Raw genomic sequence first — 22,732 nt, forward strand, 5'->3', positions numbered from 1 at the left:
AGTAGCAATTTAATAAGAGAAGGAACTGTTTATTATCTACATTGCCTTTTACATCATGGTTGCACGTTGCCAAGGGCTGTTTCTCAAGATCATAAAGCAGGTGAGACCTCTTTACTCTTACCTGTAGCAGGGAGACCAGAATTGTTTTTAGGCTTCCACTTGTATCACCTTTGACATCTGATTCAAGGCTCTTGGCAAACACTTTAGCGGAAGAAGAAAGGAGAGGAAGCAGAGTTTTAGTTTCCCAGAGGTAGTTTGCAAGAGGCATTCTTTATCTAAAGTCAGAACAAAATGTCACTTACACCTTTGGTAGGCCTCTTTAATGGCAATAATTTCCTAGGAAAGATAATAAAAAAAAAATCAATACTTCAAGGTGGGGTTTATTGATAAGATAGGCAGGTACCAGGCAAGGTAAGAGGCAGAAATTGTTTCTGGACACAGGATGCCTTCAGGACTTCCTCCAAAGGGGGCAGTCCCTGCAGATCAAAGTCCAAACCTAGAGCAAGTCGGCAAGTCCCTGGCTGGTGGGGATAAGGGGTTTCCCTGGTGCTTCAGGGGGCAAAGAATCTGCCTGCAATGTGGGAGAGTTCCATCTCTGGGTCGGGAAGATCCCCTGGAGAAGGGAATGGCTACCCACTGCAGTATTCTTGCCTGGGAAATCCCACGGACAGAGGAGCTGTTGGTCACAGTCTATGGGGTCACAAAGAGTTGGACACAACTGAGTGACTAACACACACACACATACACATCCTTAGTTAAAAGTGAAAGCATTACAGCTAAGCTGATTTATTTTTTAAAGATTCCTCGATGTGGATCATTTTTAAAGTCATTACTGAATTTGTTACAATACTTTTTCTGTTTTCTGTTTTGGTTTCTTGGCCATGAAGATCTTAGCTCCCCACCCAGGGATCAAACCCACACACCCTACACTGGAAGGCAGTCTTAACCACTGAACCACCAGGGAAGTCCCTAAGCTAACACAGTCATTCACTGCCTTCTTCTCCATCTCACTCCCCATCCTCCCCCGCAGGGAGCCAGTTTTAGAAATTCTGTGCATATTTTCCTTTGCATTTATACATATATGTTTGTGCTACTGAAAATATATAGAATTGTTTTGTGTATGTGTTTAAAAACTGGAATACTGTCTATGTATGTTCAACTTATTTTTTTCACTCAGTAATAGGTCTTTAACGTCCAGCTATGCTTACGCACAATTAGTCACCTAGCATTTTTTTTTTTTTTAAATAGAGACAAAATGTTCCATCCTACAGTAAGCCCCAGTTTATTTAGCCAGCCTCTGACTGATGGACATTTAGGCTGTTTCCAATTTTTCTCTACTTCAAACAAGGCTGCACTCAGTCAACAATTTGCTTTGTGCTGCAGTGCAAGTCTCTCCCTAGGGTGTGTGCTGGGAAGGACTGCCTTACAGGCACATGCCCCCCTGATGAAACGAGTGTCCTGATAAAGTGAAGTACACGCATCTTTTGGTTTCCCGGTACATAGGAAAGTGACATTGATGTATATGTACGGTTGAGTCCTTTTGCTGTCCACCTGAAACTATCACAACATTGTTAATCAGCTACAATCCAATATACAATACAAGGTTAAAAAAATTAAAAGAAAAAAGTTATGCTGACACTCTACTGTGGTCTATTAAGTGTGCAATCGTGTCTAAAAAGCAATGCACATACCTTAATTTAAAAATACTTTATTCCTAAAAAATGCTAGCCATCATCTGAACCTTCAGCGAGTCATCATTTTTCTGCCAGGGGAGGGTTTGAAATATTATGAGAATTGCCAAAATAGGACATAGAGACAAGTGAGCAAACGCTGTTGGAAAAATTATGCTGATAGACTTGCTCCAAGAAGCATTGCTGCACACACTCAGTTTGTAAAAATGCAGTAAAGTGAAGTGCATAAAGCCGTGTATGGCTGTATATTTCAATGGCTCATCCCGACGGGGCCACTTGGGAGCTTCCTCAGTTTACACTTGAACCAGCAGCATGTAAGAGCCAGTGTCTCCCCACAGTGTCTCCCACAAACTGTTTAAAATGAAAGTCGTGAGGCAGCGATGGGGAGAAGGGAGTGGGGCTGATGGAAGATGAGGAGCCAGGCCCGTGTTGCTGTGGTGGGCGGGAAGTGGGTAGGAGGAGGTGGGGGCTGAACACCTGTGACTCTGCAGCCCCCTCCCCTTTCTCCTCCTTCCAGCCCACGACCAGGATCTGCCTGAAACTGTCGCCTGCTCTCTCCCTGCTTTTCTCCTTTTTACTGTCAGATCTATTTGATTGGGAAAAAAAAGTCTTGCTTATTGTTCAAGACCAGGACCCAAAAGAAACTAGGTTGAGGGTGAGCCACATGCGGATAAATGTGATTAGAAAAATAATGACCAAATTAACCTTCTGGCCAAGGGAGGCTGCCCAGATACTGGCTGCCAGGTCACTGGCACTTTGGTGCTTCTGGAAAGGATGGGGGTACTGAGTAAGGAGAGATGTGTGGTTATTGGACAGAACCAATGCCATTCTCCTGTGCTAACGCTCCTCTAAACCACCATCCTAACCCCAAATAGAGGGGTTTTATTATCTGTGGGAAGAAGAGGAGTCCAGGGATGTTCAGGAAAGGGGTTCGCTCCTGTAGCCTGGACCCCAGTGGTGCCTCGGGTAACGAGCTGGACAGCACAGGCTGAGCAGAAGGAGCAAGCCTGGGTTATTGATAAGTATTAATAGCCCAGCAGCATCAGAGTGCTGGGGTGGTTTTCCTCACTATCTGCTCCAGGTGCTGCTTCTGTTTCCTCCCTGGAGGAATCAAAAATGTTGGGTTTTCTTGGCACTTTCCTTGCTGGACCTCCCCACTCTACATGATGGATGTTGCAGAAGAGGACATTTCCAAAGAATGACCTGGGGACCCTCTTTACTCTTGATGAAGTCCATGGTCCCTGGGCTTCCCTTGTGGCTCAGATGGTAAAGAATCTGCCTCCAATGCAGGAGAGCTGGGTTTGATCCCTGGGTCAGGAAGATTCTCTGGAGAAGGGAATGGCAACCCACTCCAGTATTCTTGCCTGGAGAATTCCATGGACAGAGGAGCCTGGCAGGCTACAGTCCATGGGGTCGCAAAGAGTTGGACATGACTGAACAGCTAACACACACACGAGGCCCTTATGGGTTCTGGAACCAAAGATGAATGGGCCTTCACAAATGTCCTTTTTAGCTCAGGACATGATGGCATGTACCCAAGGGACAAGGGGAGAGGACTGCTAACAGAAGGACACGGAAACCTCTGGGGAGGTGGTGGCAGCCCCAGCTGTTTCCTGGGATCCCCTTGGCATTCCCACCCCCCCTGCCTCATTCCTTTGCTCCCTGCGTCCACACTTGGATTGCTAATTGGAGTATTGGTGCTAGGAGACCTGCAAAGTCAGGCTGGGCAGGTAAAGTAGGATTCGTATCCCACACATGGAACTGTGCATCTCTTTAGAAAAATAAAGCTGGATTGACACAGCTCTTCTGGAAGGCTCTATCCTGTCAAGCCAGTGGCAGTAACACCAAAACCAACCATCAGAATATTGGAAGAGGCATCTCTCCAATGTGAACCAAGCGGGCACATTGCTTGCCCAGACACTTGATCATCACAAGGGTGGAGGGCTAGGAGGACTTTCCCTTCTGGCTGCTGTAACCCTCTCTGACGGGCATGTGGACGCTGTCTCAGGGGCTCAGCTGGGACTCACCTTATTGGTTCTCGTGCACAGGACCTCGATGAGTACTGCCTCGTTCGTGCCCAGGCCCTTCATGGCCTTCTGCAGCTGCCGGGCAGCATACTCCTCGGGGTGATCCAGAAGGGCCAAAGCTGTCTTCTCAAAGTTTCCACTCAGCTCACTCTTGAGCACCTCCTCCAGGTCCTGTGGGAAGATGGCGGGAGTCCTGACTGAGAAGGGCCTGAGGGCAAGGGGGACAGGTGTCTGCTTTCTGTATGGCACGGCCCCAGGGGAGACTGGACACTTGCCATGGACGCCCAGGGCACACTCTAGACAGGAGCTCTACAGGGCTGAGTGACCTTCTCTGGAAGACAGTGGTCACCCGACTGCCCATCCATCTGCTGGGGACACTGAAGATGAGTCACAGTGACAACAAGCATTTGCAGAACACTTTAGGGTTCAGAGAGCTTTCTTATTGATCCTCAAGACAGCCCTAAGAGGAGAGGTATTTATTGCTTTATCCCCATGGACTGAACCTCAGTAAGATAAAGGACTCATCTACGAACACTTGGCTAGAGAAGACTAACACAGGTTTGTCCTCTGCAGGAGACTGGCTCATTCACTGGCCGGATGGGGGTGCTTTTGAGAGTGAAACACATGCGTGTTCAGTTGTGTCCAACTCTTTGTGACAGGGTGGACTCTGCCCACCCCTCTATCCATGGAATTTTCCAGGCAAGAATACTAGAGTAGGTTGCCATTTCCTTCTCCAGGGAATCTTCCAGACCCAGGGATGGAACTTGTCTCTCTTGTGTCTCCTGCATTGACAGACGGGTTCTTCACCAGCTGAGCCACCAGGGAAGCCCTGAGAGTGAAAGGGGGCACTACTAATTCCTGTTGGGGGACAACAGGAATAAAGTGAGACCATCCTGGGCAAACTCCATGGACAGCCACTTTGGTGTTTTGTTAAATCCTGAAAGGGACACATGTGAGAAAGAACTCAAGTAGGGGAAGGGAAGTTCATGAAATTCTACCTGGCATCCTGTTTATGGCAAGCCCCCTCTAATCGCGAGTAGACTGCCTGTTCCCACCTGCCTCCCTCTGGCTAGATGGTTTAATGAGAAAAGTGTCAAGAATGAACGTTCAGTCCAGCTAGAGCTGTCGACATCCCAACCGAAATGAAGGACCTCAAAGCAGGACTTTCATGCAGAGGGACTGCTCCGTGTGGGTCAGACTGGAAGCCAATAGACCGAGGTACAGCACGGAGTGGGCCTGGCTACTCAGCCCCATGCATGATGGCTAACAACACAGTCACGGAGTTCTGTGACCTTGGAAATGCGCTTAATTTCATCATCTCTCGGTCTCCTTCTTTGAAGAATGGGGAGAATAGTAAGACTTACTTCCTAGGGTTGCTGGGAGAATTAAATGAGACAGTCCTTGCAGACACTGAACACAGTGCCTAGCACATTTTCGATGTTCAGTATGTGAATATTATTGTTGCTGTTATTTTTATTCTATGTTGATGAAACTTTCAGAGAGAAGGCAAATCAACTATTCTTCAAATGAACCTTTGAGTTCCAGATCTGGGAGAAAAACCCGGAAGATTTTTATCCAAGGCCCTGGGATCTGCTGTCTCAACAGTGGGTTGTGATGTTAATGTTACTAGCTTCATTCCATGGCAGTTGCAGCATCTAACCCTGACCTTGTGAAGACAGGCCTCTGGTCAGTGCTCTGGTGTGGATCTACCCGAAGACTGGAAATCTTTTTTCAAGTCAGATGGGCATTATATAGAACAGCAGAGAAGAGAGATTCCAGCTGCCTGCTGTTAGAAGCCACAAGCATGAAAACAAACCCCTGAGTGTTTACATTCTATTTGGACATAGGAGCCAGCTCAGGATACCTTGGCTCTAACCCTGGTTTCCTGCTAACTAGCTGTGTCACGTTGGGATGCTTATTCTCTTTGGAGCTCAGTTGACTTGAGGATTTAGATTTGTTTGTCTCTAATGTCTTCCAGGGCTTCCCTGGTGGCTCAGTGGTGAAGAATCTGCCTACTGATGCAGGAGATGCTGGTTCAATCTCTGGGTCAGGAAGATTCCCTGGAGAAGGAAATGGCAACCCTCTCCAGTATTCTTGCCTGGAGAAACCGCATGGACAGAGGAGCCTGGCTGACTACAGTCCATGGGGTTGCAAAACAGTTGGACATGACTTAGCAGCTGAACAACAATGACAAGAGATGTCTTCTAGCTTTGTAATATGATTCTCAACCACCTCTTTGGCGGTCTCAGCCGTCTGATACACAGCTGAGAATTGGCAAGTGAAAAAAAATGATTGGCAGATGTAGGTATTGCAGATTTTGTGCTATAGTGTGCCCACTTTAACAAAGCCTGAGGTTCTGACTTTGAACCTGTTTACTTTTATTTTACTGCTTCCTAAGTGGTGCAGTGATCAAGAATACTCCTGCCAATGCAGGAGACACAATAGACACAGGTTCCGTCCTTGGGTCAGGAAGATCCTCTGGAGAAGGAAATGGCAACCCACTCCAACGTTCTTGATGAAAAATCCCATGGTCAGAGGAGCCTCATGGGCTACAGTCTGTTGGGCTGCAAAGAGTCAGACACGACTTAGCACGCATACACACTCTTATTTTACACCAAAGCTTAAGAAGCCTGCATCTGACTTTCCGTATTGGCAGGATAGAAGCAGACACAGTGCTTGAGGGACTGCTACAGTCAGGCACACTGACAAGGGTGAAAGTTCAATGTCATTCAATTCAATTTAAAGCAGCTGAACTGAAGCTTCACTTATCTTCACCAGTGTCATCAATGAATATCATTGACAAGCCTCACTGTGAGGAGAGAAGCAGGAAAAACTACAAAAGCACAGCTGTCTGGACCACTTAATGTAGAAATAAACTGCTCCTCCTCTTACGGCAATGGGTTCTCCAGAAGTGATGGCTGGCCCTGGAGATGGAAGACTTAGACTCGAGGCCTGGTTCTTTTTCTTATTAAGTGTGTGGTTTTGCGTCAGTCTTTTAAATAGATGAGCTCCACTTTCCTCTCTGTAAGATGGAAACAGCCATCCCTTATTAGGGCTTCCCTTTGCTGGAAGGTGCCAGCATTCCCCTGCCTGATTCTCCCAGCAAGCTGAGAAGGGAGGCAAATATATCATTGTATTTGTGAGGAGACCAAGCCTGGAGAGACGGTTGCCCGCTCAGTGACAAATATGTAAAAGTCCATTTCTATCTGTCTAATTATACATAGAATTATTGACACTGTAAAGATTTTCTAAATTTGGAATTACAATGCAGCATAATTAATATTTATTTTGTAAACTGATCGTTCTAATGACATTAAGAAAATGTTAAATTGTGTTCACGATATATTAATGAAGAAAATACTGTAGAAAGGCTAATGTATTCTTAAAGATTTCTGTACATAACACTATCAAGGATAAGAATAAAAGAAATGTAAAGAAAGGAAAAGGTATTGATGCTTAATGAAACAGAGGGTGTTTTCGCTTTTTGGTTTTTTAGTTTTTGTAACAGTCATTTATGAGGAATAAATCATTATTGAGGACACATGAATAAATTAAGAATTCTTACATAAAGACCCTCCCGCAAAAACTGATTTTCAAATTAGTGGCCTATCTATAAGTCAATGTGTGGAAATAGTCCAAAAGAATGGGGAAAAAATGACTGAGGGATTAATTTAAAAAGAAGTCAGTTGAAAAAGTAATGAGTTAATATTGATTTTACAGGCTGTTAACAAGACCATTTCAGTTTTTCTGAAGTCAATTAAAGCTCTAAATAGTTGTCTTGTTTTGTTTCTCCTGGGCTAACTAGATAAAGCTTCAAAGGTATCCGTCACTGTCTTGGGAACAAAGGAAGCAGAAGAGACAGTTAAGACCAAGGCCACGTGCGCGTGGCTGAAGACCCTCGGCATCACCTTGCCGTACGTTGTCTTGTACTTTCGTTTTATTTGTTGCCTCTCATGCGATGTCCTACTTGATAAGATTTCGATGATGGCGGCTTCATCAGTTCCTAAAGTGCAGGAGAAAGAAACAAAACCACAGTGAGCGAGAAACAAGAAGGAAGTTTATTTTAGTCCAGCTAGAGAAGCCAGGGCAGAGGTCACAGACTTTGGTGTAACCTAGATGGGTCACTTGACTTTAATATCTTGTGCTGATAACTGTATTCTCTTTATTCACTTAACAAGTATCCATTGAGGTCTCACATTGCATAAAGCACAGTACTAGGCATTGTAGTGGAAAGAGGAACAAATACAGTGTATCCCTTAATTTCACTCCTCAACATAAATATAAGAGAAATGAAAACTTATGTCTGCACAAAGCTTGTATTCAAATGTTCACAGCAGCATCATTCATAATGGTCAGAAGGTGCAAACCACTTGAATGTCCATCGGTGGCTAATGGATAAATGAACCATGGCATGTTCATTTGGTGGAATGTTACTTGGCCAGAAAAAGAAATGGAGTACTGATATATTTTATACGAATGGACCTTAAACACACCATGGTAAGTGAAAGAAACCAATCACAGAAGATGACGTATTATGACTCCACTCATATGGAACTCCAGCATAGGGAAATCTATATTAAGACAGAAAGAAGAACAGTGGCTGAAGGTGGGGTGGGCAAAGAGGTGACAGCTCAAGTGTAGGAGGTTTCTTTTTAAGGTGATGAAAATGTTCTAAATTGACCATGGTGATGGTTTCATACATTACCACATTCAAAACAACTGAATACATTAAAAACAACTGAACACTTTAAATGGGTGAATTGTATGGTGTGTCTTATACCTCAAAAAAAAAAAAAAAAAAAGCTGTTTACAAAAAAAATGGTATGTCCTTGGCCTCCAATTACTTAAAAGAGAATGGAAGAGGTTAAGACAAAAGGCCCAAATTGCTACAATATCAGGTCCATTCATAAACTTGTTAATTTCAGAGAAAAGTCCTAATCGGGAGCTTGAGGGGTAGTTAACCCTTAAACTCCTTTGAACCACACTTTTCCCGTGATGCTCAAAATAAACCTTGTTCATCATAGGCGAAAGTGAAAGCCACTCAGTTATGTCCAACTCTTTGCCACCCCATGGACTATAGAGTCCATGGAATTCTCCAGTCCAGAATACTGGAGAGGGTAGCCTTTCCCTTTTCCAGGGGATCTTCTCAACCCAGGGACGGAACCCAGGTCTCCCGCATTGCAGGCGGATTTGTGATCAATACTGAAATGATAATGACTAAGAAAGAAGGGCAGCGTATCATTTTTAGAACCTGGACACAGGATGGGAAGGGGCTTCCCACGTGGCGCTAGTAGTCAAGAACCCTCCTGCCAACACAGGAGACATAAGAGATGCAGGTTCGATCCCTGGGTAGGGAAGATCCCCTGGTGGAGGGCAACCCACTCCAGTGTTCTTGCCTGAAGAATCCCATGGACAGAGGAGTCTGGTGGGCTACAGTCCATAGGATTGCAAAGAGTTCGACATGACTGAAGTGACTTAGCATGCATGCATGCACAGAGTAGCAAAGATGTCCCAGGGGTTGCAGGTATGGGAATGAAAAAGACTACTTGATCAACAAACCTTGAATTAAATTTCTTCAGACCGGGTTCCTGGCTCCACCCTTAAACCACACGACAAATCATCAGATTCTGGAGCGTTCCTGCCTGTTCCTAGCCCTCCTCTCATGCCCGCTGCCTGCGAATAGTATGTGCTGGCAAGGACTTGAAGTGTTTGGCTCCAGCCAGCATCGCTTTATTTGGAAAGTCAGTGCTGGGACTTAGAAAGACTGCGCTGACCCAGGGGTTGGAGGGCTGTGCGCTGCTCCTAGGAAAGCCACAGCTCCATGTCTGTGGACTGTTCGTGTAGTCTCAAGGACTAGTTCCACCTTTAGAATTCTAGGAAGATCTAGCTCTTTGATTCCAGCTGGAGAAACAGAAAATTTTAGGATGAGCTCACTTGCAAAAATAGCGTTCGCTGCCTGCCTCATTCCGACTCACTCCCAAAGCTATTTCTGCTGTCCCTCCTCATTTCCTCCTGCAGCCTCGCCTACGGAATCTGTATGCAGTTACTTCCTCTGCGACATGATGTCTTTTTAACCTCTGAGTGCCGGAAATCTCACCTCAGAAGGGATTTTTTTTTTTTCTCATAAAAGAATCTCTGAATCCAACCCCTTCCTTTTTTTTTTTTTCCCATGTGGGCTGCTCCATGGGGATCCTGCCTTACTCTCACCTTTTCTGGTCAGAATTCGCTGTCCCGAGTGGCCTTTCTGCTGAGCAGATCAGCCTGCTCACCCTTCTGCTTCAAACCATTCCATCTAGGCCCCTTTAGATCCAGAACAACAGCCTGGACTCTTCTCTGCCTGCAAGCCCTTCTGTTAGCTTCGCGCCCCTCACCTTCACTCCCGTCCCTCCTTCAGGACTCAGCTCGCTGGACTCTCCTGGGAAGAGATGGACACTCCTTGCTGGGTCCCTCCTATTGCCCTTCCTCCTCCTCTGTCCCGTCTCTGCCATCCCTTACTGCAAGTTCCACGGGAGCAGGGGGCACTGCTCATTGCAGTCTCCACACAGAAGGCTCTCAGTATTCATCAGACCTGACTTGCTGAGTGAAGGAATGTTTAAATGCATGAGGACATTTGCACTGCATTTTGAGGGCACTGGTCTCTGCATGGGTGTACAGCTGTGTGCTCTACTCAGGCGCTCTGTACGTAGGAGGTGATGTGATATGTGTGTGCGTGCTTGTGTTGGACTCTTTTCGACCCCATGGACTGTAACCTGCCAGGCTCCTCTGTCCATGGAATTCTCCAGGCAAGAATGCTGGAGTGGGTTGCCATTTCCTTCTCCAGAGAATCTTTACGACCTGGGGATCAAACCCAAGTCTCCTGTATCTCCTGCATTGGTAGGCAGATTCTGTACCCCTCACGCCCCGGGAAGCCTGTATGTAGCAGGGACCAACAGGAAATCCTCTGCTCCGATGCTTCAGTCAACCTATATCTGCATAATTCAGGACAACTGAGTTAAAATTTTAAAAGTAAGGCTTTTAAGGCTTTCCTTCCTGCAAGACTTTTTAAAAGGAGAGCAGAGCAGTCTGGGGCTGGCCCAGCAGCAGCCTGGAGGTCGGGGGAGCAACTGGAAGTGACTTGATTTCCCTCAAGCTCTTTGAGTCCCGGCATCGGGTTTATGTGGAGAACTGTTTCCACTATGGGACCAAGAAGCAATTTACTGAACGGTGACCTCATCTTATATTTCACAGAATGTGTGTCATATAAGCAGTCTGTGCAGGGGAACAATTTCCTGTAAACATTTACAATGGTTTGAGGCACCAGGGCCAGTCCCCAGCGATTCTGGGAAAGACTTTTTTTTTTTTTTTAATGAGGAAAGAAGGAACCTCAGCCTTGACTGTGCATAGGACACAGTAATTACACAGTCGAGGTCAGAACCCAGTGACCGTCAGCCTCAGAGGGCCAAGAGCCTCCTGACTTTGGCTTTTCCAGCAGTTTTCTGGGAAGACATGGAGCTGAGTTTCAGCAGGATGGTGGGGAGCTGAGTCTCTGCTGGGTTTGAAGCGACCTCCCTGTTACCCTCCCTGATGAGTGACCACTTCTCAGCAGGCCCCAGAGCCAGCCAGAGCCACCCTCCAACAGCTCCATGGCAGCTTCTCTCTCTTAGACCCGTTTCTGTATTTTTCGGAAGGAGAAATGGCAAACCTCCTTTTGCATTTCTGAGAGGATAATGAATGCTGGGGTCTGTGCACTATCAGATTAAGGCATTATCTACAGGAGGGCCCTGCTGGGATGGGGGTTCACAGAGCCCTGAGAGGAAGGCCTAACGGAGGGTCAGTGTCAAGGGTTTTAGGTTAACCAAGACCCAGACCAAGGGTCCAAGGTACTTAGGAGCCAGGGAAGCATAAGCACCAAAGAAGTGAAAAGGAAACTTGCCAGTTTAGCGTTATTTGGAAAAATCAATTGTTATTTTATGGTATAGCATTCTTTCGTTTCTTTTTTAATTGGAGTACAGTTGTTTTTGGAGAAGGCAATGGCGCCCCACTCCAGTACTCTTGCCTGGAAAATCCCATGGACAGAGGAGCCTGGTAGGCTGTAGTCCGTGGGGTCGCTAAGAGTCGGACACGATGAGCGACTTCCCTTTCACTTTTCACTTTCATGCACTGGAGAAGGAAATGGCAACCCACTCCAGTGTTCTTGCCTGGAGAATCCCAGGGACGGGGGAGCCTGGTGGGCTGCCGTCTATGGGGTCGCACAGAGTCGGACACGACTGAAGCGACTTAGCAGCAGTAGCAGCACAGTTGTTTTACAATTTTGTATTAGATTCTTTTTCTGTATCAAAGTGAATCAGCCATACTTACACACATATCCCCTCTCCCTTGGATTTCCTTCCCATTTAGGTCACCGCAGAGTCCTGAGTGGACTTCCCTGTCTATGCAGTAGGTTCTCATTAGCTCTCTGCTTTATATTGTAGTGTATATATGTCAATCCCAATCTCCCAGTCCATTCCACCACCCCTTCCCTGCTTGGGGTCCATATGTTTGTTCTTTATGTCTGTATCTCTATTTCTGCTTTGCAAATAAGTTCACCTATAGCATTTTTCTAGAATCCACATATATGTGTTAATATACAATATTTGTTTTTCTCTTTCTGGCTTGCTTCATTCTGTATGACACACTCTAGTCAATCCATGTCTCTACAAATGGTCCAATTTCATTCTTTTTTTATGGTTAAGTAATATTGCATTCTTATTATTTTGACTTTCATAGGTGGGTGAGTGAGTGGGAGCCCATATAACCATTTTGATGCCAAGGGCCTCTAACCTCTCTCTATGCTACATAGTGGATGCACGTGGTTACTGAGGATGCAAAGTGTGGCTGGTCCAAGTTGAAATGTTCTGTAAGTGTAAAATATATATAGTCCTTCGAACTTAACGTGAAAAATGGAATGTCAGGTATCTCATGAATAACTTTGAAATTGGCTATCAGTTGAAATGATATTTGCGATACAGTATTGAGTTAACTAAAATATATTGTTAAGATTAATTTCACCTGGATTTTAAAATTTGGCTTCTCAAAAATTAAAAATGACCTGTATGTCTCACCATGATGGCTATTGGACAGCATGGCCCTAGAAATTTAAATCCAGCCCTGGCAGGGCTGGTATAGCAATAAGATAAGCACGTGGTCTTACAGATGAGTTTTGCCAATGATACAATTTTCCTTGGACTTAATAATAGAGGTTGGAATTCTAGACCTTTATCCAAATGATAGCTTTTCAAGATGGCTCTAGGTCCTATCACCCCATCCTCATTTCATAATTTTTTGACTTTGGACAAGTATTTAACCTCTGAGCCTTGGCATTCTCATCTGTTAAGTCATTACAGAACAACCTTACAGGGTTGTTGGGAGGTTACAAAAGATGTGTGTGTGTGTGGTACCCAGTTTAGCACTTGGCACGTAGAAGGGACTCGCCAACAGTCACCAGCACAAGAGTGGTTCCACCTCATGGCCACACCCAAGTGGAGGCAGGAGGAGAACACAGCATGACTTTGACGTTCAGTAGGTGCTGCATCTGTGCTTGGCGAACTAAATTCATGTGGTAGCTAAGAACTCAGGGATTTATCATAAACCACAGCTGACTCATTCCACACCCACTTAAGCCCCTGTCTCCAGCCCACATCCAGATGTCAGGCCCTCACTCAGGAGGCAGCAGGGAAACACCTGTGAGGCTGGCTAAGACCCTCAGAACTATAAACATCCTGACACTCGCTGGCAAGCATGCCTCCTGACAGCTGTTGTCCAAATATAAGATCAGCCAGCCAGGATGTGAGCAAGGACCATCTCCTCTCTCCTGAGCTTGCCTCTGATGCCCCCCAAACCAAACCACCTGGTTGTCATCCTTCACTTCCAGCCCTCCCACCTCTGATTTGTTCAACAATACTTACTACGTAGAAATCCCTTCTACTACTTCCCTCCACATTGTCTCCAACCCCAGCTCCTTTGGGATTTCAGCGTTTCTTGGGCAAGGTAGGCTATTCTACAGTTGGACAGTTCCTTCTACAGAAGCAAAAGATGTCTTCCTAGAACTTCCACTGTGGATCCCAGGTCTTTCCCCTGGAGTCACACAAAAAGTTTCAATGGCCATCTTCTACCACAATACCCATTCCTAGGAAAGTAACTCTCCACTGATTTACCTCTAAGTAAAATCTAGCACTTGTCTTCATAAAACATTATGCCGAGAGAAAAAAAGCCAGACATAAAAGGCCACATATTGAACCTTCAAGTGTCGAACTTTCCAAGATGTGAACATGCGTTCTATCGACGCCAGGTATGAGTGAAATTGCAGCCTGCACTCCAGGCTCCCGCCTTGTCTCCCTCCTGCAGTCAGTATCTCTTCTATCCTATTCACTCGATGCCCCGGTCCCTGTGTGCCGGCTCCTGTACTGTACTATTGTACTTTTCAAAGTACTGCAAGATTAAAATGTTTTTCTTTATTTTTTGTGTTTGTTTTTATGTATTATGTGTGTGAAAAGTATCATAAATGTCTTATAGTACAGTACCGTGTAGCCGATTGTGTTGGCGCCTAGGCTACTTTGTTGGACTTAGGAACAAATTGGACTTATGAATGCACTCTTGGAATGGGACTTGTTAGTATGTAGGGGACTTACTGTAATTCCAGGTGCATGAAATGTCCAGAATCAGTAAATCCATAGAGAGAGAAAGTGAACCAGTGATTTCCTGGACCTGAAGGTGGAGTGGGAACGGCTATGAATACATGTGGGGCTTCTTTTGGTTGATGAAAATGTTCTGAAATTAGAGGTGATGATTACAAAACCCTGTGAATATATGAAACCCCATTAAATTGTACACTGCAAAAGGGTGGATTTTATGATATAGGAATTATATCACAATAAGAAAAAGAAACATTTAATAAAGCAGCTTTTGGATTCAGATGGCTTCTACCAGCCGTGTCTTCTCAGGCCTGACCCCACGCGTGGCTGCTGTGTGGCTGAGGTGGCTTAGTTGCGATGTCTCTAAATTGTTGGCACTTGCAGGCAATGACGGAAATTCGTTCAATCCCAGGGCTCACTGTTTACTGGTGTTGTGTCTTTGGGTATGTTATTTAACTTGTCATGGCCTTTCCCCTTATCTGAAAAATGGACTTTTGTGAGAATAAATTCATGAGATCTTATATATAAAGTGCTTGGGTCAATGCCTAGAATATTAAAAGTTTCCCAATAGGTGTAAGAAAGAAAATTGAGGAAGTTTATCAACTTCGCCCCTCCTTTTCCTCCCAAGCTATTGCCATTACTTCCTTGTTCTCCTGGAACCCTTGATCAACAAACCCGGGATCAACCCCAGTGACTTCCTTGGGTTCCAGAGCCTCTGTGTACGGCCCAGCACTAGGTGCTCTTTCCCTCATCCCACTTTGCTCCTGGGTTTACCTTTCTCCTGATCTCTTGCTTGTTGTTGCTATTTAGCTGCCAAGTCATGTCCGACTCTTTAGCCACCCCATGAACTGTGGCCTGCCAGGCTCCTCTGTCCATGGGATTTCCCAGGCAAGAATACTAGAGTGGGTTCCCATTCCCTTCTCCAGGGGAATCTTCCTGATCCAGAAATTGAATCTGCGTCTCCTCCATTGGCAGGCGGACTCTTTACCACTGCACCAACAGGGAAGCCCAAGCTCCCGCTTAGTCTCCCATTCTTGGCCGCACTTAGGCCTGGATGTAAACAGCTGCTCCAGTGTGGCCCCTTGATTCTTGACCTTGGCCACAGTTTTGCCTCCACTTGTTCAGCTTCCAGGTGAAGCTCCAGGTCCCTAATTCAGTTCTCATCAGCCCTGACTCCCCACCACCTCCCATGAAAGACATCAGAGGGTTTAGATGACATTAGGATTGTAGAAACTACACTTCTCATGAAGTTTCCCCCAGCTCAAGTTCAAATTAAATGTCATAATTTTCAATCTCTAGCTATTAGGTTGAATCCTGAAATGTAATAGGATCTGATAACTTTGAGAGCTTTTATAAAGGGAAACTTAAAAACGATCAGCTTAGCTTGGAAAATATTAATACAAGATAAGTGGGAGGTCATCTTCCTGAGATCATGGGAAAGTCAGACGTGAGATCAAGTTTAATCAGCTTCAGGAGTGAATGAGAAAACAAAATATCTTTCATACCCATTCCTTTGCAGGCTTTGTTCAGCTTTTTGGCATCTCGATCGGCATCAAAACGCTGATGGCTGTGGGCATCCAAGCCCTGATGACTTTTCCCTTTGGCCTAGAAGGAAAAATAATTGCAAAGGTGAGTGGACAATTTGTTGTTGTTATTCAGTCATTAAGTTGTGTCTGACTCTTTGGGCATTAAAAATGATATCTGGCTGAAATTGGCAGCTAAAAGGAAGACCAAGCAGACACCCAGATGAGGGAACAGCTGCTGCTGTACACATGAGTACGTGTGGAAATCAGCTGGGGAAGCTCTGGCTGCAGAGAGATGGCTGGTACCTCCTGGAGCCAGCTGGACTCGGATGCCCACAGAGAATGGGCCCCTTTGTTCTCAGGGACAATCAGCCTGGTCAGCTCTGGGAGGAGTGATTTTCTCATCGACTCCTCCTCTGTGTGTCTGTCTCTGAAACAGAGAGTAATACAGTGGGCCAGTGTCTTGGAATGCTGGTTTTTCCCCTTTGCCTTGAGACACAGCCTGTCTAGGGAATAGTTGCTGCCTGCCAGAAACTGAGGATCCTAGGATCTTATTACAGATCCATTTTGTAAGCTGGGCTAAAGCTTTACCATTCACACAATGAGAGACGTACTCTTTAATTTGTCAGAGATAACCCTATGGAACAAAACAGGGGTTTTGGTTTTTACTGATCCTTGGGAAGAGAAAGCTCTGTATGTATACTCATCTAATGTTTCCCATATTTTAGTCATTGGCACAGTATATCCACTAAATGTCCACAGCTATCTAGGTCTACATTATTATTATTTGCTTATTATTTTTCTCTCAAGTGACCTAGTTTGTTTTGCTTAAAGTTAGTTTCCAGAAAGAAACTTTCTGTTAGCACTGAAGTGGAAAACCAGTGTTGCTTGCTTAAACAGAAGGTAAGCATAAAAAAATCAGTGCACCGCTATTAAAAATTTAAAGATGTGAGGTTAATCACAATTATGCAACGAGTAGCTTTGAACACCCCCTGGCTTTTCTCAGCTCTTTATCTCTCCTCAGAGACCTTCTTTAATGACAAGCATCACTTATTTGCCATCCTTCCAGGAAAGTTGGCTTAAGTGTTACTGTCTACACTCCCTGATTCTCCTCTCCCTCCTTTCGTTTCTGTGGGCGCCTATTGGGAATGAGCAGTAAACCACATAAAGCACAGAGGAGGAGTTGCATTCATCTGCTGGCAGCTTTGTCCTTTGAGGACTTCCCCTCCCCTATTCCATGCGGTCTCAATGGGGCTGTCAGTCATGAGGCTTGAGCTCCGTTGTCCTGCCCTTGGGTGGACATGCACTCTGTCACTCAGGCAGTAGTGACTGGTTCCGGAGTGGGGATGTAATCCAAGCAGGATCAGTTAGAATTTTCCCTGCTTTGATATATGGATATTGGGAGAGAGATGTCTCTCCCTGCCGGGTTTGCTAAGCTGACTGAGTGTGAGTGTAGGGTGTGTTGGTGGCCATGTGGTCCACTCCATGAAGGAAGCGTGGGTTCAGTATGGAGCAAAGCAGAGGCAATCAGAGTGGAAATACGGAGACAGAGAGAGAGAATATAACTAGGAACTGGAGGAGGGCTGACTTTTAGGTTTTGGTTAATGGAGAATCGTATAATTTTAGAGCCGAAGGGATATCAGGACCCCCCCCCCACCATTGCCTTTTGGAATGTAGTGTATAGCCCATCCCGCCCCCCCCCCGCCATATTTTGACCCCATGTGACGTGAGGGATCTTCGATCCCCAACCAGGGATCGAACCCACGCTCCCTGCAGTAGAAGCACCGTGTCTTAACCCCTGGACCTTTAGGGAAGTCCTACCTGGCCCATCTTCAAGTTTCTATTCCTGAAACAAGCTGGAGAGGGACTCATATTTGTTGAGCACCTGCCACATGCTAGACGACTCCTTCACTGACAGACCTTTCTTCACAGGGAAGAGTGGGCGTTAGTCATCTGATTTACAGAGGAGGAAGCCTGGGTTCACGCGGGTCAGAGCACCTATCTGTGTTCTTGCAGGATGCGTGTGTGCACCAGCTCAATTTGTCTCCTAAAGCCCATGCTCTTGCGTCTCCTGCACCATCCTCTGTGTGCGTGCTCAGTCACTTCAGTTGTATCCAACTCTATGCAATCCTATAGACTGTGACCTTTCAGTCTCCTCTCTCCATGGAATTTTCCAGGCAAGAATACCAGCGTGGGTTGCCATGCCCTCCTCCAGGGGATCTTCCCAACCCAGGGATCAAACCCATGGCATCTCCTGTGTCTTCTGCATCGCGGGCAGATTCTTTACTGCTGAGCCGCCTAGGAAGCCCTGCACCATCCTGCCTCACATCTAATTATGACTGGTACCTTCACATTCAGTGGAGGGATCATGTGTCCCATTTTCCTTTCCCAATCTTTTGTCAGCTGTAAGAAAACTATCTGGGACTTAGGAAGGCTTGTTGGCAGGACCAGAAATATAATTTGTGGAGCTCAGTGCAAAATGAAAACGTAGGGCTCTTTGTTCAAAAGTGATTGAGAATTTCAAGTGCCATCAAAGCTTTAAACCAAGAGCAGGGCCTTTGTAAGTGTGGGACCCTGTGCAGCTGCACAGGCTGCGCACTGACCAAGCTCACCCTGCTCTTTGATCACATTCTAAAAGGGCTGGTTCTCTGGGTGTGGGAGTGTGGGAAGGAGCAATCTCAAAGAAGTAAATTGTGTCCCTGTTTTTCATCAGGAGTATTATGGGTGGCTCAGGAAGCGAGGTGGAGTTGAACCAGAGCAGCAGAAATCTCCTAGTAAAAGGCTGATTCATAAACAGTTCTGTAGATCACTTTAGCTTCATCCGTGAAAGAATTAAGTGGAACTCTTATTATCTATCCCATTCCCAACTGACAAGTTGAAACAGAGATGGGGGCTCTGTGAATAGTTCTGGTTATGCCTGAGGGTCCTGGCTGAGGAGGGGTGAGGGTGGGGAGGGGTCCAGGTGGGTTTAACGCTTGACCAGCTCTGTGCTGGCAGGCTGCTTTTCCCCCGGGGGAGACTTTTTTCCTCATTGGCACAAAGATGCTGCCAGGGCTTGCAGAAGCCATGAGGAGACTTGTTCAAGATCCCTGGGCCAGGTAACTGCAGGATTGGAGCCAGGGCTTTAACCAGGACTGTCTGGTAGTCAGCTGCGGAATGCCATTCAGTCTCTGTTTTAGTAAGATGGTTCCATGATACAAAAATCATGGAGTTGTAAGAGGGGAGGGATGTGAAAAGGAACCTCTGAACAGGGGCAGTTTGTTTATCCAAGACCAAAAAAGTACAAATAAGTGTCCTTTAGGCCAAAATAGTATTGATGTCCTGGCAAGGTAGGGGGACCATGTGGGGGGGAAAGGATGCTAGTGGAGGGTGTGCATTGGGAGAGGGTTGAGCCACGTGTCAGGAATAAAGATGACGTTGAGACTTCATATTTTCCTTTACAACTAATGCAGCGTGTACGTCTCTATCAGATGTACAACTCTCAGCGGGGCAGGATAAAGTAACTGCCCCCTTCTAGGAATGAGTCTTAGCCGTCTTGGTTATCTTTCCTTATCAGTAGAGAATTCCATCTTGTTCCTAGTTGTTTAATCACTCAGTCATGTCGAACTGTAGCCCGCCAGGCTCCTCTGTCCATAGGCCTCTCCAGGCAAGAATACTGGTGTGGGTTGCCATTTCCTTCTCCAGGAGATCTTCCCAACCCAGGGATCGAACCCACGTCTCCTGCATTGGCAGGCAGATTCTAACAGCAGGATATTCGATGTCAGAGGGAAGGAATTGTGTTTTGTGATTTTAAAAAGAAAAAAAGAAAAAGAAAACAGTCTGTTTGGAAGGAATCTTCCCCTTGGCACGGCTGGGACTGCGTCTACAATGGCTGCATTCATCAGCCGTGGCCAGTGTTGATGCAAGGGCTGTCCTTGGCTTGTTCCGATGAGCCGGGTAACAGCCTCTCCGGAATGCACACGGAGCAGACATTCGTCCTCCGTGGTTCATTGTTAATGGGCTGGGCAGCTGACTCTGGGGACTCGGGCCAATTTACTCATCAGAAGATTTTATTTTGAAACCTGAGGCCACTGAGCAGAACTTCCATACAAAGCAGGTCTGCAGGAATGTGAACCAGACACAAAATGGCAATGCAGGAGACCCCAGGATGGGGATGAAAGGTTGAGTTTGTGAGGACTGAGGCAAACACATGGTTATTCTACCTGCGTTCCACGACAAGGCATCAAAGAGCTGGGGTAACATTCCTTTTTTGTTTTGTTTTTTTAAATAGCATTTGCACTGACACTCAGGAGACACATAAAAAAGACAAGATGCTAGATGTTAATAAAAATGATTACAGAGTCTGGGTTTGAGGCCACATAGATTCAAATTTGAATGTGGCCCTGCCCCTCTGCAGTCCTGTGAACTTGAGCCAATTAAACTCTAAGCCACTATTTCCTCATCTGTAAAATGGGGGCAGTGTCTGCCTTCCGAGATCAGACTTCCTTGAAATAACATTTCCAGTGCCTGATAATTAGACAAGACACAGACATGTCAGTCCTGTCTCTGCTACTTTGGGCAAACTCTTTTTTTTTTTTTGTCTTGTAGTGATAGTTAGGCTTTCAATTCTGTGTATTTTGACTTGGCAAATTTGGAAGGTATACACATATTTTCTAAACTTGAAATTATGAGATTCTATTACCTATCTATTCATCCATCTATCATCTATCTATTATCTAGCTATCTATTCACCCATCCATCTATTATATATCTTGCAATGCCCCAGAAGATATCATGTTTATAATAAGTAGCCACTGAGGATATGTTAATGGGCTTACCCTGCTGCTAAGTCGCTTCAGTCATGTCCGACTCTGTGTGACCCCAGAAATGACAGCCCACCAGGCTCCCCCGTCCCTGGGATTCTCCAGGCAAGAACACTGGAGTGGGTTGCCATTTCCTTCTTCAATGCATGAAAGTGAAAAGTGAAAGTGAAGTCACTCAGTCGTGTCCGACTCTTAGCGACCCCATGGACTGCAGCCTACCAGGCTCCTCCGTCCATGGGATTTTCCAGGCAAGAATACTGGAGTGGGGTGCCATTGCCTTCTCTGGGCTTACCCTGCTCAGTGGTAAAAAATCCTCCTGCAATACAGGAGACATGAGTTGACCCCTGGGTTGGAAAGATCCCCTGGAGGAGGGCATGAAACCCATTCCAGCATTCTTGCCTGGAGAACCCCATGGACAGAGGAGCCTGGTGGGCTGCAGTCCATGAGGTCGCAAAGAGTTGGACAAAACTGAAATGACTTAGCACACATGTACAGGGATATAAAAGTCAACTTTAATAGTCAACTATAATAGTCAAGCTTTCTAGTGGGGACTGCTTATTTCCTCTGCGACCTTGGGCAAGTTTGAGAAACTCTGTGCTGTGGCTTCCTCACGGCAAAATGCAGATAATATCGCCTATCTCGTAGGTCTCCTGTGAGAGTTCAAATAAGTCATTCATGCAAAGCATCTGAAAGGAAGCCTAGCAGAAGGCATGTATTCAATAAATGGAAAAAATATTTGTTGAAGGCAGATCAGCCATGACCTTTCTAGAATATTCTAAGCCTTTCCTGCTTGAGGGGTTTTCACCTTGTAAATGGCTCTCTAAAGATCAGTTTTTCACTCATGACCTGCGGCGTGGCTCCAGAGTTCTAAGCATGCACTTCACTGGGGGCAGTAAGGTGGTTAAAAATTCAGGCTGTGTGGAGTCCAGATGATCTGCGCTGACACCACAACCATATTCTGGCCAGCATGACAGTTTGCACCCACTGGGTGTGGGGGTCCCATTGAGCTACAAGGCTGGTGCAGAGCCAACCATCACACTGCTCAGTCCAGGCTCAAAATGAAGCAAATACTTCTAACACTACAGAGACCACTGCCTGGTACATGATTCCTCTGAGAGATTTTTGTTTTTTTCTTTCTTGTCTATGTATCATCTTTCTGTGTTTTCATGTCCTTGCATCTCAAACAGGGACACCGAGGATCCATTTTTCTGGAGGAAGGATGCAAAGAAAGTAAATCGATTCTAGGAGCCTAGGAAGCAGTGCCACCAGGGCAGAAAAAATGTTGAAAACATCACTCTGAAATGACTCAGGTTTAGCACATTGATTTCCCAGGAGGAAAGGTAGCTCTCTACTGAGTTCTGACATCTTTATCAAGTTTTGATATCTCTATTGAGTTTCGATACCCCCAGCCAGAAGGATGGAGGGGAGGAACAGACACCCAAAGGCTTCTGACTCCGTGCAGTTCAAGCAAGGCTTAACTCTTATGATCAAGAGGGAATATTTTACGAAATCTTCCTCCAGCTCCCAGCAACTCTGGCGATGGAGTGTGTTAAAACAAAGGATATGGTTTGCAAATTCGTTGCTCTATGCATTCTATCATAACTAAGATTTTCCGGATAGGTCACCCAGCCCGAATACACTCATATTTAAATACACTCCTACTCATCAGTAGGAATAACCTGCTTAGGTGACCTGATCTTCTATTTGGTTAACATCAAGACTGGAAAATAATAATACACTGTCTCGTGAGAGACAAGTGAATTCATTGAAAAGCAATGCCCTGCAGGCAAATTAGACTATCCTCTAGCAGTTCCGCCCCTTTCACCTGCTTTCTCGCCTCCCTTCTCTTTTTCCTTTTCCTTCTTCCCCTTTCTCCTTCCTCCTCCTATTTTTCTTCCCTCCTCTTCCTTCAACAAACAAGCATTGAAGATCTGTTACATGGCAAGCACTACCCCAGGTGAGGGGGACTCAATGGGTCTATTAATTGTAATCCCTGTCCTTAAGGAAATAAACACAGAAATAGATCAATGACCATTGCAT

At 45.6% G+C, this 22,732-nt stretch overlaps 1 protein-coding gene across 3 annotated transcripts in view; it reads right to left on the bottom strand.

The window, feature by feature from the left end:
* Positions 1-22,732, bottom strand: part of ANXA13 (annexin A13) — a 57,215-nt gene that overhangs the window by 15,168 nt on the left and 19,315 nt on the right. For 2 of the 3 annotated variants that reach the window (XM_086337107.1, XM_086337105.1), the window contains 5 exons: positions 15,873-15,972; positions 7,627-7,721; positions 3,719-3,889; positions 303-336; positions 122-201 (listed from right to left, as the gene is read on the bottom strand). In XM_086337107.1, coding sequence (XP_086193233.1) covers positions 122-201; positions 303-336; positions 3,719-3,889; positions 7,627-7,721; positions 15,873-15,972 — 480 coding nt within the window. Of the gene's footprint in view, positions 1-121; positions 202-302; positions 337-3,718; positions 3,890-7,626; positions 7,722-15,872; positions 15,973-17,711; positions 17,812-22,732 lie in introns of those variants that run through there. The other variant, XM_086337106.1, reaches the window with a different exon arrangement.

This window comes from Bos grunniens, chromosome 14, assembly GCF_055505025.1.
Source record: "Bos grunniens cultivar Pamir isolate PY7600 chromosome 14, Bosgru_T2T1.0, whole genome shotgun sequence".
In the NCBI taxonomy this organism is placed as follows: Eukaryota; Metazoa; Chordata; class Mammalia; order Artiodactyla; family Bovidae; genus Bos; species Bos grunniens.